This window comes from Phoenix dactylifera, chromosome 14 (assembly GCF_051530095.1).
Source record: "Phoenix dactylifera cultivar Ajwa chromosome 14, Ajwa_hap1_PhDact_Kaust_v1.1, whole genome shotgun sequence".
Taxonomy (NCBI): domain Eukaryota; kingdom Viridiplantae; phylum Streptophyta; class Magnoliopsida; order Arecales; family Arecaceae; genus Phoenix; species Phoenix dactylifera.
Genome location: NC_143203.1, coordinates 24,253,156 through 24,265,755, shown reverse-complemented (window position 1 = coordinate 24,265,755; position 12,600 = coordinate 24,253,156). Strand labels below are relative to the sequence as shown.

Sequence of the window (12,600 nt, the reverse complement as noted above, 5' to 3'; positions counted from 1 at the left end):
CGGCATTTCTTTCCAGCTTTCGAATTTTTATACCTATTTTCCTCCAGAAAAGAGATCATACAATCTAAAGCATAATATTTTTTTTAATCAAGTGAATAATAATTTGGAAAATAATATTGTTATTCTTCCATTGTCACTTGTTATATTCTATTACAATGTTATATTGTTATTATGATATCCAGTAGTTTAATACTAACAGATTTTAAAAGCACACGTTTTTTGGTAAATAACAATTGTTTTCACAAACTTGGTTGGGCAAATAATAGTGCATTTCATCCTAATGGTAACTAAAGGATAGAGAAGGAATATTAGCCTTAAAAAAACTCTGATTTATGATCACAAAAATTGCAATTTAAAAGTTAACTTCTTTTAAGAAAATTGTGAATAGTGGCATAATCAAATAAGATCATATATTTTAAACCTTGTATTGCAATCTCATTTATTCAAATAATATATCTATGTTACTTTACATGACTTTTACTGATATAAACAAATCATATAAAGATAAAAAAACACAGGAGCTTAAATTGCACACTTGCACGTGCAATGCACGTGTCCCTTACTAAATATACCGTAAAACCCTTCTCTCCTGATCACCGTCTCTCTTTGCCTCACATAACCTTCTCCCCGGATTGGGGTTGTATCTTTTGCACAAAAGAAGGATTCGCCTTCCTTCGTGCAAATCACCGTCAGATCACCCATCGCACAGCTTTCAAAGCGATCCGAACTGGTCATTCATCAGCCCGCACAGCTCTCAAAGTGACCAGTGGATGGTCCAACGGTGGATTCGCCCGAAGGAGGGCGAATCCTTCTTTCGCGCGAAAGAAGCAACCCCGACTCTCCTTCCGATCCCTCCTCCTTTCCCTCGCTTCGCTTTATCCCCTTCCTCCGCGTTCCCTTCCACCCTCCGTATCCAGGTTGGATCCGGGTCGATTTAACCAAATCCGGCAGCGGATCCGTACTCTAGCCTCTAGGACTGTTAACCTGCCGGAGATTCGGGTCGGGCTACCCAAACCCGACTTGACCCCTCTTCCTTCTTTCTAACTGCTCTCTGCTCTCTGCTCTCTGCTCTCTGCTCTCCTTTGCCTTCCAGTTTTATCGCTGAAGCATCTCTGCGGGCTCTGCTTTGCGGAAACCCACGGTTTTCTTTTCAATCTTCCTCTTTCCCAAAGGTGAGCTTTCCCAAGCTATAATTACTTCATCATCCATTAATCCATTGGAAGTTTTTGTTATCTGTTATCATGTAGTGGAAGAGCCTTTGGTCGTCGACGACTCTCCTTACAGCCTTCCACTTCCTTCAATCCCATCTTCTCCCTCCACCTAATACTTTATCTACACCTCCCAATTCTCCAAACCCTCTATGCTCCTCCTCAAGGCTCAAGCAATACCTTCCCATCAAGAACAACTCCTGGCACAATCCGTTCCAAGTTTTTCTCCTCAAATTCCCCAAAGAGCACTCAAATCACTTATTCTGCGAATGATTTTTTGTAACCGAAGCACGAAACAGGCCCAAAATCTGGAGGCAATTTGATTGGCATGGATAACTTAACTGCGTGAAGTATTCTTCTACAGGTCGTTGAGAAATATCATCATATGATTCTTTGCTGGATAGTAGTTACTTGAATGAAAGTTCCACTTGAAATCAATGGTCTTCATCTTTACTTTGCATCAATAGCGCTGTTTTGTGTCTGTTCTTAGTTCTGTGTATTGTGCACTTTTCTCTTGGATTAGCTTATTTCTATTATCTCTTGATCATTATTCTCCAACATCTAAGCACCATAAAACTTCTATGTAAAACATCACATCCACTTCCTAGAATATACGGTTATGAAATAGAGATTGGAAAAGGTGGAAAATAAACCGGACAAAATCAAGTATTAAATTTGTTAATAATAATTGAGGGACTGTCTTAAAATTGATAATTAGCAAATTTATTTATTTGCGATACAGAGGTGCTTCTTTGTATGTCAAGTTATTAAATCATAATAATTGAGGGAATGTCTTAAATTGATAATAAACAAATTTATCTATTTGCATTACAGAGGTGCTTCTTTGGATGTTTGGAAAAGAAGGATGGTAGAATCTTTAAGAGTCAAGGATTTGCTTTTCCAGCTGAGGATTCAAACCAAAGATTCTGAGCCCTCTTAATGCTATAAAATTCAGAAAGATGAATTATAACTTCTGTAATTTAGGTATTTAGAAGTACTTTTCACTCGAAACCTTATATATCCTTCCATCCTAGGCCCTAACTCCACCTAATTAGCTCCTTTTTTAAAATTCATAGAATCCAAATTTTTCACTCTCTCTGCTTCCCATTTAATTATGATGGATTTGGATAGCAAACATGTTTCTGTGGGCTCCAATATCATGATGCATTTTTGGATTTATCACGTCGCTTATGTAACAATAGAATCGCAATTACATAAAATATCTCTGCGATGTTGTCATCTCAAGGTCGTGGCCAGACTTTAGTGCGATGTAATGTTGTTATGAAAGTTATAGATTGTTTTCACTAGATAGGACCATAGCATCTTTTGAAAAGTATCCGTCATGTTGCTTATGCCAAAATTTCTGTTCTCATTGGGAAAGAGGTCACTTCAAAGTCTATGAAAGATGCTTCACAGCTTAAGAAAGCAGAGGTAGGGAAAACATCCACTTTTCTTATTGAATCTTTCCTTTTGCAAGAAGTAAGGTAAAGGCTATGATCTCTGTTCAAGCAACTCTTGGCAAAAGTATCCAATGAAGTTGGTGAAGACCAATGAATAGTTACATATGCTTGTTGTACACTTGTACTTTGAGTTTGGTCTTGTACTTGGCGTGAGCTACCTCACTTGTCAGCTATCTTATAAATTTTACCAAATATGAGTTCAAAAGACTGGTATAAGATCTTCAAAAATACCTTTATTTACAAATGCTACATCCTTTTTAGTTCCAACTCAATTGAATCTTAAGGAAGGAGGTTTCTTTCTGTGTGTGAGAAACCAAGCAATCTTATGGGGACTATGGAGGACCTTTTTGGAAGGTTATGAGAGCCCTGTACCAAGAGAAACTTTCCCTAAATTTCAGCAATACTCTACATGTCCATATGCCGATTGTGTTGTCTTATCTGTGATATAAATATGTTTCTTGGCCTATACACATTCATGAATGCTGGTTTCTTCTAGAATTTTATATATTCATTGAAACATTTGTTCATTGAAAAACTTGGTCCATTTACTTTGAAAAAGGAACCAGCCATGGTTTTTAAATATGCAAGTCATAGATGATCTTGAAATGTCTTTCAGCAACCACACTATGCAAGGTTGTATGAAGCAGCATGAATCCCCATCTCAGAATTCGAGCTATTTTTACATCTAGATGGACATGTAAAAGGTAATTTATAATTTTTTTTAAAGTTTATGTTGCGGTTTAAAGATATTGGAGGTTCTCGTTATCTTTTGCATAACGGACATCTATTTTAAGTCACCAATGGTTAAGAATTGAGTGCCATACATTTGAAGCTTGTCGGTACACATTCTATGGTTGTGAATGGTTTTCATGAGAATACTCATGAGTGCACTTATGGTAAAATATTTGATGAGTTTATACATCCATCATTGAAGATAAATAAAGTTTCAAATGTTTGTCATCTCCACTATGATTTCCATATTGAGTAAAAGGTTATGTACATCAAGGACTTCATGAGAGATTAAATGTATATAGGCAATTCATGCCATAGTCTTAGGTGGAAACAGCAGTAGATATGCGAGCCTTGGTCTTCTTAACACAGTATTCTATTCTTTGTCTAAGAGGGGATTTATTGAAGACTATTAATTAGATTTACATCACGCTTGGAAAAGATAAAGGAATAGTGTGGGCTTATGATTTCCATTATCTATTTTCAAGCACTCATCATGGGGCTTAAGCATGAATTTGTGTTAAGCTTATTAAAAGCACGTTGATTGTTAATTCTATACTTTATTTGGAAGTTAGGTTTCTGCAAATGGCACAATTTAATCTCATATGTGGATTTGACTTTCAAGAATGTATTAATATCATGAAGTTCCATAATGAATATTTTTGACCCTGACATGAAGTTTATTGGTTACTCTGTAAATATTGGTAATGATGGGAAGTCGGTTGCAATAGTGCGGTGGATTTCATCTTCTAACTAGTGGGCAGACAAAACTTTCAGGGTGAAGCCTGGAACATTCATTTGGGTGCTTTATGATTGTGGCACTAAGTATGATTCTTTTCTACCTGAAACAGAGGGTGCCTAATCGCTCTACAAGATGCTTGCCAGGTTTGTCTTTTTTGACATGGTTAGAGAATTTCACCTGAAATAAAGCTGGAAACTGGCCATAACTATGCAGAGGCATCTCATTTTTCCTAACATCTTTTTAAACTGGATTTGTAGCTGGAATGGAAATTGATGGCCAATTTGCTACTTTCAGAATGGATGAACTTACCTTTTTCTGGGTGCCCTGGAGTTGCTAGAATTCGAACTGAGGTTCTTGGTGTTAGTTAATGGAAGCCAATCGGTATCCTCAGTCCAAGTTTTGGTAAAGGATAGGGAGATCCACTCACTGCTTATTAATCATTCAGTTCTCATCAGCTGTTTGCTAGACAGAAATGGTGAGTCACATTACAAGTTTCAGATGTTTGTAATTCATAAATCTGCAACATGAAGAGAGATGATATTCTAGTTATGTACACTGATGATTCTCTATAAAATCTGAACCTGGAAGGTATTCATTACTGTTTTAAGTCCCTTGTTGGTAGGAGTATCAATATAGCAAATAAAGGTGAGTACATGCATAGTCATATTCATGACTGCTTTTGTTGACGGATGTGGATACACTAATTTATATCAAAAAAACATTGGAGCCAAAAATACACATTTGGTAGAGAAGAATATGGCACACAGATGAGATATGAGTAATATGTTTGTGTGCGTGTGTGCGATGTAAACATACGTGAATATGAGCAGGATAGTGGTTCAGGGAAAAGAATGATGAAAATTGATGAGTTCTATCCCACAGGTATACAATATGTGTGATTGTGCCTTTTAGATGGTCGTCAGAGTCTCAATATCAACTCACTTTGGATGGTGAAGTAGATAAGACCGAGGGCGGATTAAATATGGTGGAGTGAAGTGTCTCAAAGTCCTTGTTAAAACAGTGCGTTCATTTATTGTGGATATATATACTGTGTGTATACATATGTAATATGCTTGTGTGCATAAATTGATGTTGAGACCTGATTGTGGATTTTCTTGACCAGGATCTGGATTCAAATATGGTTGGAACCTTATATATCCCTTATGTGTCTACATTTGTACAAAACAGTTAAAATGTCTAACGTCTTCATTGTTGATTTTGGAATATACAAACAGATTGAACATATCCCATTCCATTTGAGTGCCTAGTAATGTATTATGATTCACAGAGTGCTAAAACTTCTCAATCAGGCTGCAGGGCAGATATTTCTCTCCCACATCTGGGCCTTTTCTCACTTACAAGATCTCAAAATGACAGTAACCATCTGATAGGTATGTCCTAATTAAAAGCCGTGACAGGACCCAGGATAGTTTATTTCTGAGCTAGCATTTTGGGAGCTTTTTATTGGGAGGGATATCGTTTCTTACTTAGAGAGCATTTTAAAGTCCTAAGGTTTATTATTTCCAAGTTTTCAGGACCCTTATGGATTCATGATAATCTACAGAAGTTATGAGCATTCTTAATTGAAACAGAAGAAACCTCTAGGCAAGTGTTTTAAGCTGTTCTCAATTGACAGTATCTGTTTATAAAAGCTGTAATTTTATTGTTTATGGAATTATCCTTGAGAAATGTTGATTGCAACATTTCTTTTGAAGGTGCCAGAGTTCAAATGACTCGTTATAGGACCATATCAGAACCTGTTAGGAAAATAGAGATTATGTACCCTATATAGCTAATCTGGTCCTGGTTGTAAATAATGTCTGTTCACTCTACCAATGCTTGGTTGACTTTTCTAGATTATGGATAGGCGTCCAATGACCCATGGAGTAGGTATGACTTACATATTGGTAAATCAATCAACTTTATACTCCATATAGATTTCTCTGAAATTATACGAGGATGGTTTATACATTTATTTCTATATTATATAATGCAGTTATTGGTAGCGTATCAATTGTCATATGATGAAATTTGGGAGAACAAGGCCCAAGCGCAGCCTGTTTAGAAGCTTCATTGATTTTTGAAGTTCAAGAAACTTGACATCACTGCCTTATTGTCCAACACACATAATGTTCTCCACATTCAGGTCAAAACAGGTAACCATCAACCATGATTCTGATTTACATTTTTCTTGCTTCTCCATCAAGCATCATGATCTTATCGGTACTAAGGTGACTTGAAATAATGAAATTTCCTCACCCTGCACTCTTTTCTCTTCTTTTTTTTTGAAAGAAAATGGAGGAAGCGAACTGCTTCCCCTAACTTTAATGAACAGAAAGTATTTACAGCTGAAAAATTACAGAGGAGGAGGAAAGAAACACAGAGTTACAGATATATGTTTGGACTGACAATTAAAGGGCAACTACATCTTTGTGCTGTCCACAGATATGCTTTGTCTATTATCTTCATTTTCGCTTGTTCATACTTCAAGTTCTCAAGTTCTCATTCAAATTTAATCGATCTTATACTTATGTTTATCTGTTGCTTCTGTATCTGATACCACAAGTTTCATATGGTGGCACTTAACTGCTTTAGATTCTACCAATTTCTATACTTTACCATTATACAACACCACTAAAGATCTCTTAGCATACGTTTTTGCTGCTTTTTCTTTTTCCTGGTGGTATAATTGCTCATGCACTAATGCCTTCACTTCTTTGCCCTCATCCTGAAAACTTAGCATGGAGAGGTTCGCTCGTGAAATCAGCATTGCTCATCTTCTTGACGCTATCGTGGATTTTTGGATATCCACAGGTATAACTTGTTCCTACTGTAGGATGTGCATCACTGAACAAAGATCCAAGTCCTATCCATGTCATGCAGCAGATGCTGTAAAGTGTTTTTCTCTGAAAGAATAGCTCCGGGCATAAGCCACGGCTGATTCCCCGTTGAGTTCTCATGATCCATCTGCAGTGCTTTGTTGAGTTTATCCAACTATATCTTGCTAAAGTTCGTTTAGCAAGTTTCTACAATTGAAACCAAGATAGTTCTACCACTAGAAAATGATCGAAATTTGTGAAACTAAATCAAACAAAAGTTCTACTAGAAAATTACATTATCATATGTACAAATTAAAGCCACCATCCCATTGCTCATGAATGGATTTATCTATATAGAGTTGAAGAAATCAAACAAAAGAATCCTACAGAGTTCATTTGAAACTTTGTCCTACCACTAGATTGTATTCTCCTCCTCCTGCCCATTCACCCTTATATACAGCCGTTATTTCCAGCTTTAAAAGGGTGGCAGGTCATTCTGGTTCGACCTCAGTTGTGGAAGGTTTGAGGTGTAGTAATCCTGGCTCAACATATCGGGAGCAGATGCGGATCCAAAAGCCATGTACGAACTCTGCAAGTCATCCAGCTTCAAGTCCATGAACCACTCGTTCTCTTCTTTCTGACGCTGCTCCATTGCTGGCAGCTGAGACCCAGCTGTGCTGCTGGCTCTTGCTGCTTGAATTCCTTTGGAAGCTTGGGATGGGTAAGCTCCAAGCCGACCCATATCATCGAAGTCCGGGAGCACGACATCGTTATCTATGTCCGATTCGGGTGTCCTGAAGCTGTCCGATCCGGTGTCATCCAAGGAATCCATCGTCTCTCCAAATGATGCCTCCTCCTTTTGTTGTTGCATCTTCTCCCAGGTGTTCTTCTTGTTGTACAGCCGGCATAGAACCCATTCATCAAGCTGCATGAATTCAGGAATCTTTTCATTAGACCTTATATCCATAGAGAAGTACCCAAAAAGTTTATTGCGTCTCTGATTGGCACCACATACGTACCTTCAGGCTTCCCTTGTTTGTGGCTCGGTTTGTACCGGCAAGCCTGTACTCATGCATGATCCAATCAGTCTTGAGTCCTCTTGGCGCCTTTCCAGAGTAGAACACCAACGCTTTCTTGATCCCCAGAGGCCTGGCGCTCCCCCTCGGCACCACGGGCTTATCGGCCCCCGTCGCCTTCCAGTACCCCTTCCCGGCGGCCCTGTTAGGCCTCGAGCCATTCGGGTACTTGCGATCGCGAGGGGTGAAGAAATACCACTCCCTCCGTCCGAACAACGCCTTGTCTGTTCGCATCACGAGCACAACTCATGCATCAAGCTTTCCAAACAGTAGCCATGAATCATGAGCATAAGAAATGAATATGGTGTCATGCATGCATGGGTGCAGTACCTGGAAGCTCCCAAGGGTCGTACTTATAGAGATCGACCTCGGCGATGATCGGCACGGGCAGGGGCTGGTAGGCCACCTTCTTGCAGAGGTAATGGAGGACGAGCTCCTCGTCGGTCGGGTGGAACCGAAATCCGGGTGGCAGGTTGAGCTCGGCCTCAGCATCTCTCCTCCTTCCCATCGTTATCTTCTTCTTCTTTTTTTTTCTTTGCAACTATCAAAGAAATAATTGGCTCTGGAGGCTGCAAAAGTTTTTGTTCTCTCTCTTTTTTCTTTCCTCCCTTGGGTGACAATGCAAGGTTTTCCAGGAGGGAGAGGGATTTATAAATATGGGAGGAGGAGTCGTCACGCGGGCTCGCGGAAGCATCCCTCCGGTGGGAGTCAAAGGAGGTGACGGCCGAAACTCGAACAGTCAACAAAGCGGCATCTCAAGGACACCGCTATCCTACGTACGCACGCATAATAATTCCCATGCGCGATACACATCTGTCGTCTTCCCTCTGGATCCGACGGATGGCGCTCAAGTTTCGGAGTTCTCGTACGGGAATTCTTGTGCGAGTGGATCTCAAGGAGAGCATCGTTTCGGTGCTTTACAGCGCATAAATATTTTAACCATGGTGGTTATATTGGGATCGGAGGACGACAAAAGTTGGTGCGCCTCCCCTAATCTCTCTTGGGCACGTGATAAAGATGGGGGCTTGGAACGTAGGATCCATTGAACCGGGAACATAGGGAGGGACAGGTCACGGGGGCCAGCGGTGGATTCTGGGGGAGGGGACGGTGGGGATGATGTCAGTGCCAACGTTGATGCGCCGGTATGAGGTTTCCAGCTCTTTCCTCGTTTAAAAAGTTTTTTTGTCTCCACCTCAGCCTCTTGCTTGGGTGGAAAGCAACCGCTGCTGTCGGCTAAGGGAGTCCGGTTAACCCGATTTTTGAGTTGGCTCGGTGTCGACGGGTCTTCGATTTGGGTTAACTCGGTTTCGAGTTGATTCTTGTGGTTTCGAGTTGCCTTTTTGGCCGGAGGAGAATTCTTGTTGGACTATAGTGGAATTCCTGACTTACTGGAACCAGAACGATATTGCAAACTAATTGAGGCATCCAACATCTTCAGGAGAATTGTTTGAATGGAGTCGGTTTTTTGAGCTGTGCAACATTAGTCTTGTTCAAACAAACATGTTCTTCTTGAATGATGAACGATCTGCCAAACTATTTGTCTGGAATGTTTTTGTTTGTGGGGTCACGATGAATGCAAGAAAGGGAATTATGTAATGCTGGTTAATATCTGATTAGAAAACTATCTATTCTCTATTGTTTCGTAAGAGTTTTTTATTTTTGTTTTTTCTCATATTTTATTATCTCATTGCCGAATGGATCTTCTTTTTCAAGAAAACAACATCTGTTCGTGCGCATTAAGAGATGTTAAATATCAACTAATTACCTTTTAGATTCAAGAATTGTAACTAAAACTTGACATGATCCCTCCTATTTCACATTGAAATCATCTTTTCGCTATCTTTGGATCTCTTTCTCCTGAAGTGATTGTCACTTAGTATCCTTATTTGAGAAATACAATGAGGTAGATCCATGAAAACAGTAACTGTGTTATTTTGTTGAGATAAGGCTAGTTGGCATGGATTTAAATCTTAAACACAAAATCCTGATGAAAGAAGATTTATAGACTTGATCATTATGGATGGCCGAGGCATGACAAACGTCGTGATTCTAATATCTATTTTACATTTTAAGAACATACTCTCCAATGCTTCATAAGATTCCACTTGGGAAGTCCTTCGTCTCCATATATGCCACCTGCATGACACTGATAATATTCTAGTGTAAGTTATTGCAAGTTTTAAAATGACTCGGCTGTAATCCTACGTCTGGATTCTGGAGCCGACTCTCTACTGTTCCGAGTCAAAACAGCAGGCGCCGGCGGCATTAATGCTTGGTGTTAGAAAAATAAAAAGTCAAGATCAGAGTATAATCTTGGCGGCTCGGAAGAGAGAAGAGGGATTGGATGATGGCAGACGAACGAACAAACAAACAAATCTGGGTCTTTTTCCATCAACTCTAATTTGGTCTCATGTTACTTCGTCGGAGGAAGAAAAAAAAACCAGAAAAAGGGTTTGCAGGCCACAGTTGGTCCTTGGTCTAATCTGTAACAAACCAGGGTCCAACTTGGGCCGGACCCTCGACTCCGGCATGACACGTGGGTGGCCAGCGAGTCACCATCACTACAGCCGACGCTGACCTGTCACCTACCAATTCGTGACTTATTTGTTAAATGATTTGGATTGCTTAGAAAATTTTTGATATTTTGGTGGTACAAATGAGCCAAGGCGAATACTTCTAGAATGTTTGATCATATGAGGATGGTGCTCGAGCTTGAGCTGGCCACAGTTACGAGTATTTTATTTATAAAAAAACAGACGCTTCATAGAGTTCGAATATGGATACATCGATTCAATAAAATCAAAGAACAACAAGTATCGAAGTGCTCTGGGCAACTCTTTCTCTTTGGCCCATGGGATACCTCTAGAGTGACAGGCTATATAAGAGGCCATTAAGTCCGCGACTCCGTTAGCTTCTCTAAATGCATGCCTAGTCCGAAAGACCACTTCATCACTCATCATAACTTAAATATCTCGAAGTAGGAGGTACACGTGTTCAGTCTTAGCCAACTTCTCAACAGCATGCGCAGAAACAAAAAAAAAAAAGGTTTTGGTAGAATGATATTTCTTTGTATATCTTACAAAAGTTTAAAAAAGAACAATCTCTAGATGTTTTTGAGGGCCAACCATTGTCGGGCTTGGCTGAGCCTTGTCTGAGGTATGTGCTCTCCATGCAGGTGATTTCAGGTTGGAGTGGATCAGAATTGGAAGCCATGTGCAAAAAAAAAAAAAAAAAAGAAAGCATTGAAGGTGACGGATGCGTCTTCAGTGCTGCTTTTATGGTCTCAGTTTGTCGCTTGAGGTTGGAATTATGTGGATTGGATCGGTGTTGGAAGGCAGGTGAATAAATGCAAGCGTTGAAGGCGAGAAAAATGCTTCTCGAGTGCTGTCTTTTAAGGTCGATCTCAGTGCGTCAATGGGCGGTACGTTGGAGTTTATCACCTTGTCTCCTCCCGCATGGTGGTCACTCTTTCAAGAATTACCAAGGATCCAAAGGGATCAAGAATCGAGTTACCGGCCAAGGATTGGTAAGGTAAGATGGATGCTTTCTTAGTACTGTTACAGTGTTCATCAATCCTTATCCCAGCTTGGTTGAGGCTTTCTTTGACGTGTCATGACAATTCCATTCTAGGACTGATGCAAGCCTTCTACATGGTGCATGCTTGTGTAATTTTTGCATTAAAAATGTGAAGAATTCTGCTTTTCTTTTCTAGAAAATGGAGTCGGAATGCTACCGTCTGAATCCTAACCCCATGTCTTCTTTCAGCCATTAAAGGGTGCTAACCGACTGATTTAGTGCATTCAATTTTTCCAAAACATTTAATCTTCAAAAACAAAAGAATTCCAAACATTTCATATTCAGGCACATCAAACATTCATCCTTGCAGATGGCAGATGATATGAACTCACACTTTCCTCTTCCCCTGTTTTAATGACCAAAATTAACATCTCATGAAATTCAGAACATTAAACCCAATAGGGATTGTCAATAACTCTAACCTGTTGCTAGATAGACAGGTTTTACATAAGAAAAAATCAAAGTCGTCCTTTTTAAATTTTCCTCTAGCATTTTACTCCTCTCCTCTGTTGAACAAAATTATCGTATGATCAAGATATTCAAGGCCTATTTGGTACTTTTTTCCTATTTTTTATAAACAGAAATAAGGAATTCAATGTAGAAAATATGTTTTGTTATCATATTTTTATTTTTTTAATAACTTTCATTATTTCTAAGAAAAAGTGAAGGTGAAAAAATTCACTTCTAATTTTTTTAAAAGTAAGTTTTTACCTTTCTCTTTGCAACCTCTCTCCTTCCACCCAATCTTGTTTCTAGCCTTATTATTCCTGCCCTACCACATTGGCTCCCTAGATTTTATTGATTATTTCTCTGCTCGATGCCGAGCTATCCCTCATCTCTTATCGTGTCGCTGGCTCCATCCCTACTTTTTTTCCCCGCCGCTCTCTCGATTGCCTCTCCATCTGATGTCAAGATTTTCTTTGTTCTTTTTCAAACATATTTTCTATTGTCAAAAATATGAAAAATATAGAATTTCAGTTTCTATATTTT

The 12,600-nt window shown here is 39.3% G+C and overlaps 1 protein-coding gene and 1 long non-coding RNA gene across 13 annotated transcripts; one reads left to right on the top strand and one right to left on the bottom strand.

Moving 5' to 3' along the window:
* The first annotated feature begins 597 nt into the window (after window positions 1–597).
* LOC103705891 (uncharacterized) lies at window positions 598–12,114 on the top strand. 12 transcript variants are annotated; one of them, XR_015972977.2, is made up of 5 exons: window positions 598–1,172; window positions 2,043–3,022; window positions 3,285–4,282; window positions 4,397–4,614; window positions 6,136–6,676. It is a non-coding gene; the product is annotated as an uncharacterized LOC103705891 (long non-coding RNA). The 12 variants fall into 12 exon arrangements; XR_003385434.4 differs by having other exon boundaries at window positions 2,043–3,372; window positions 4,175–4,282; XR_015972974.2 differs by lacking the exon at window positions 2,043–3,022 and adding an exon at window positions 11,210–12,105 and having other exon boundaries at window positions 825–1,572; window positions 6,136–6,953.
* LOC103705893 (NAC domain-containing protein 68-like) lies at window positions 7,206–8,673 on the bottom strand. Its single transcript, XM_008789777.4, has 3 exons — window positions 8,365–8,673; window positions 7,978–8,258; window positions 7,206–7,883 (listed from the first exon to the last, which is right to left on the bottom strand). Exons 1-3 carry the CDS (start codon window positions 8,540–8,542, stop codon window positions 7,434–7,436), a joined length of 909 nt encoding a protein of 302 aa, XP_008787999.1. The 5' UTR covers window positions 8,543–8,673; the 3' UTR covers window positions 7,206–7,433.
* Window positions 12,115–12,600: the final 486 nt, after the last annotated feature.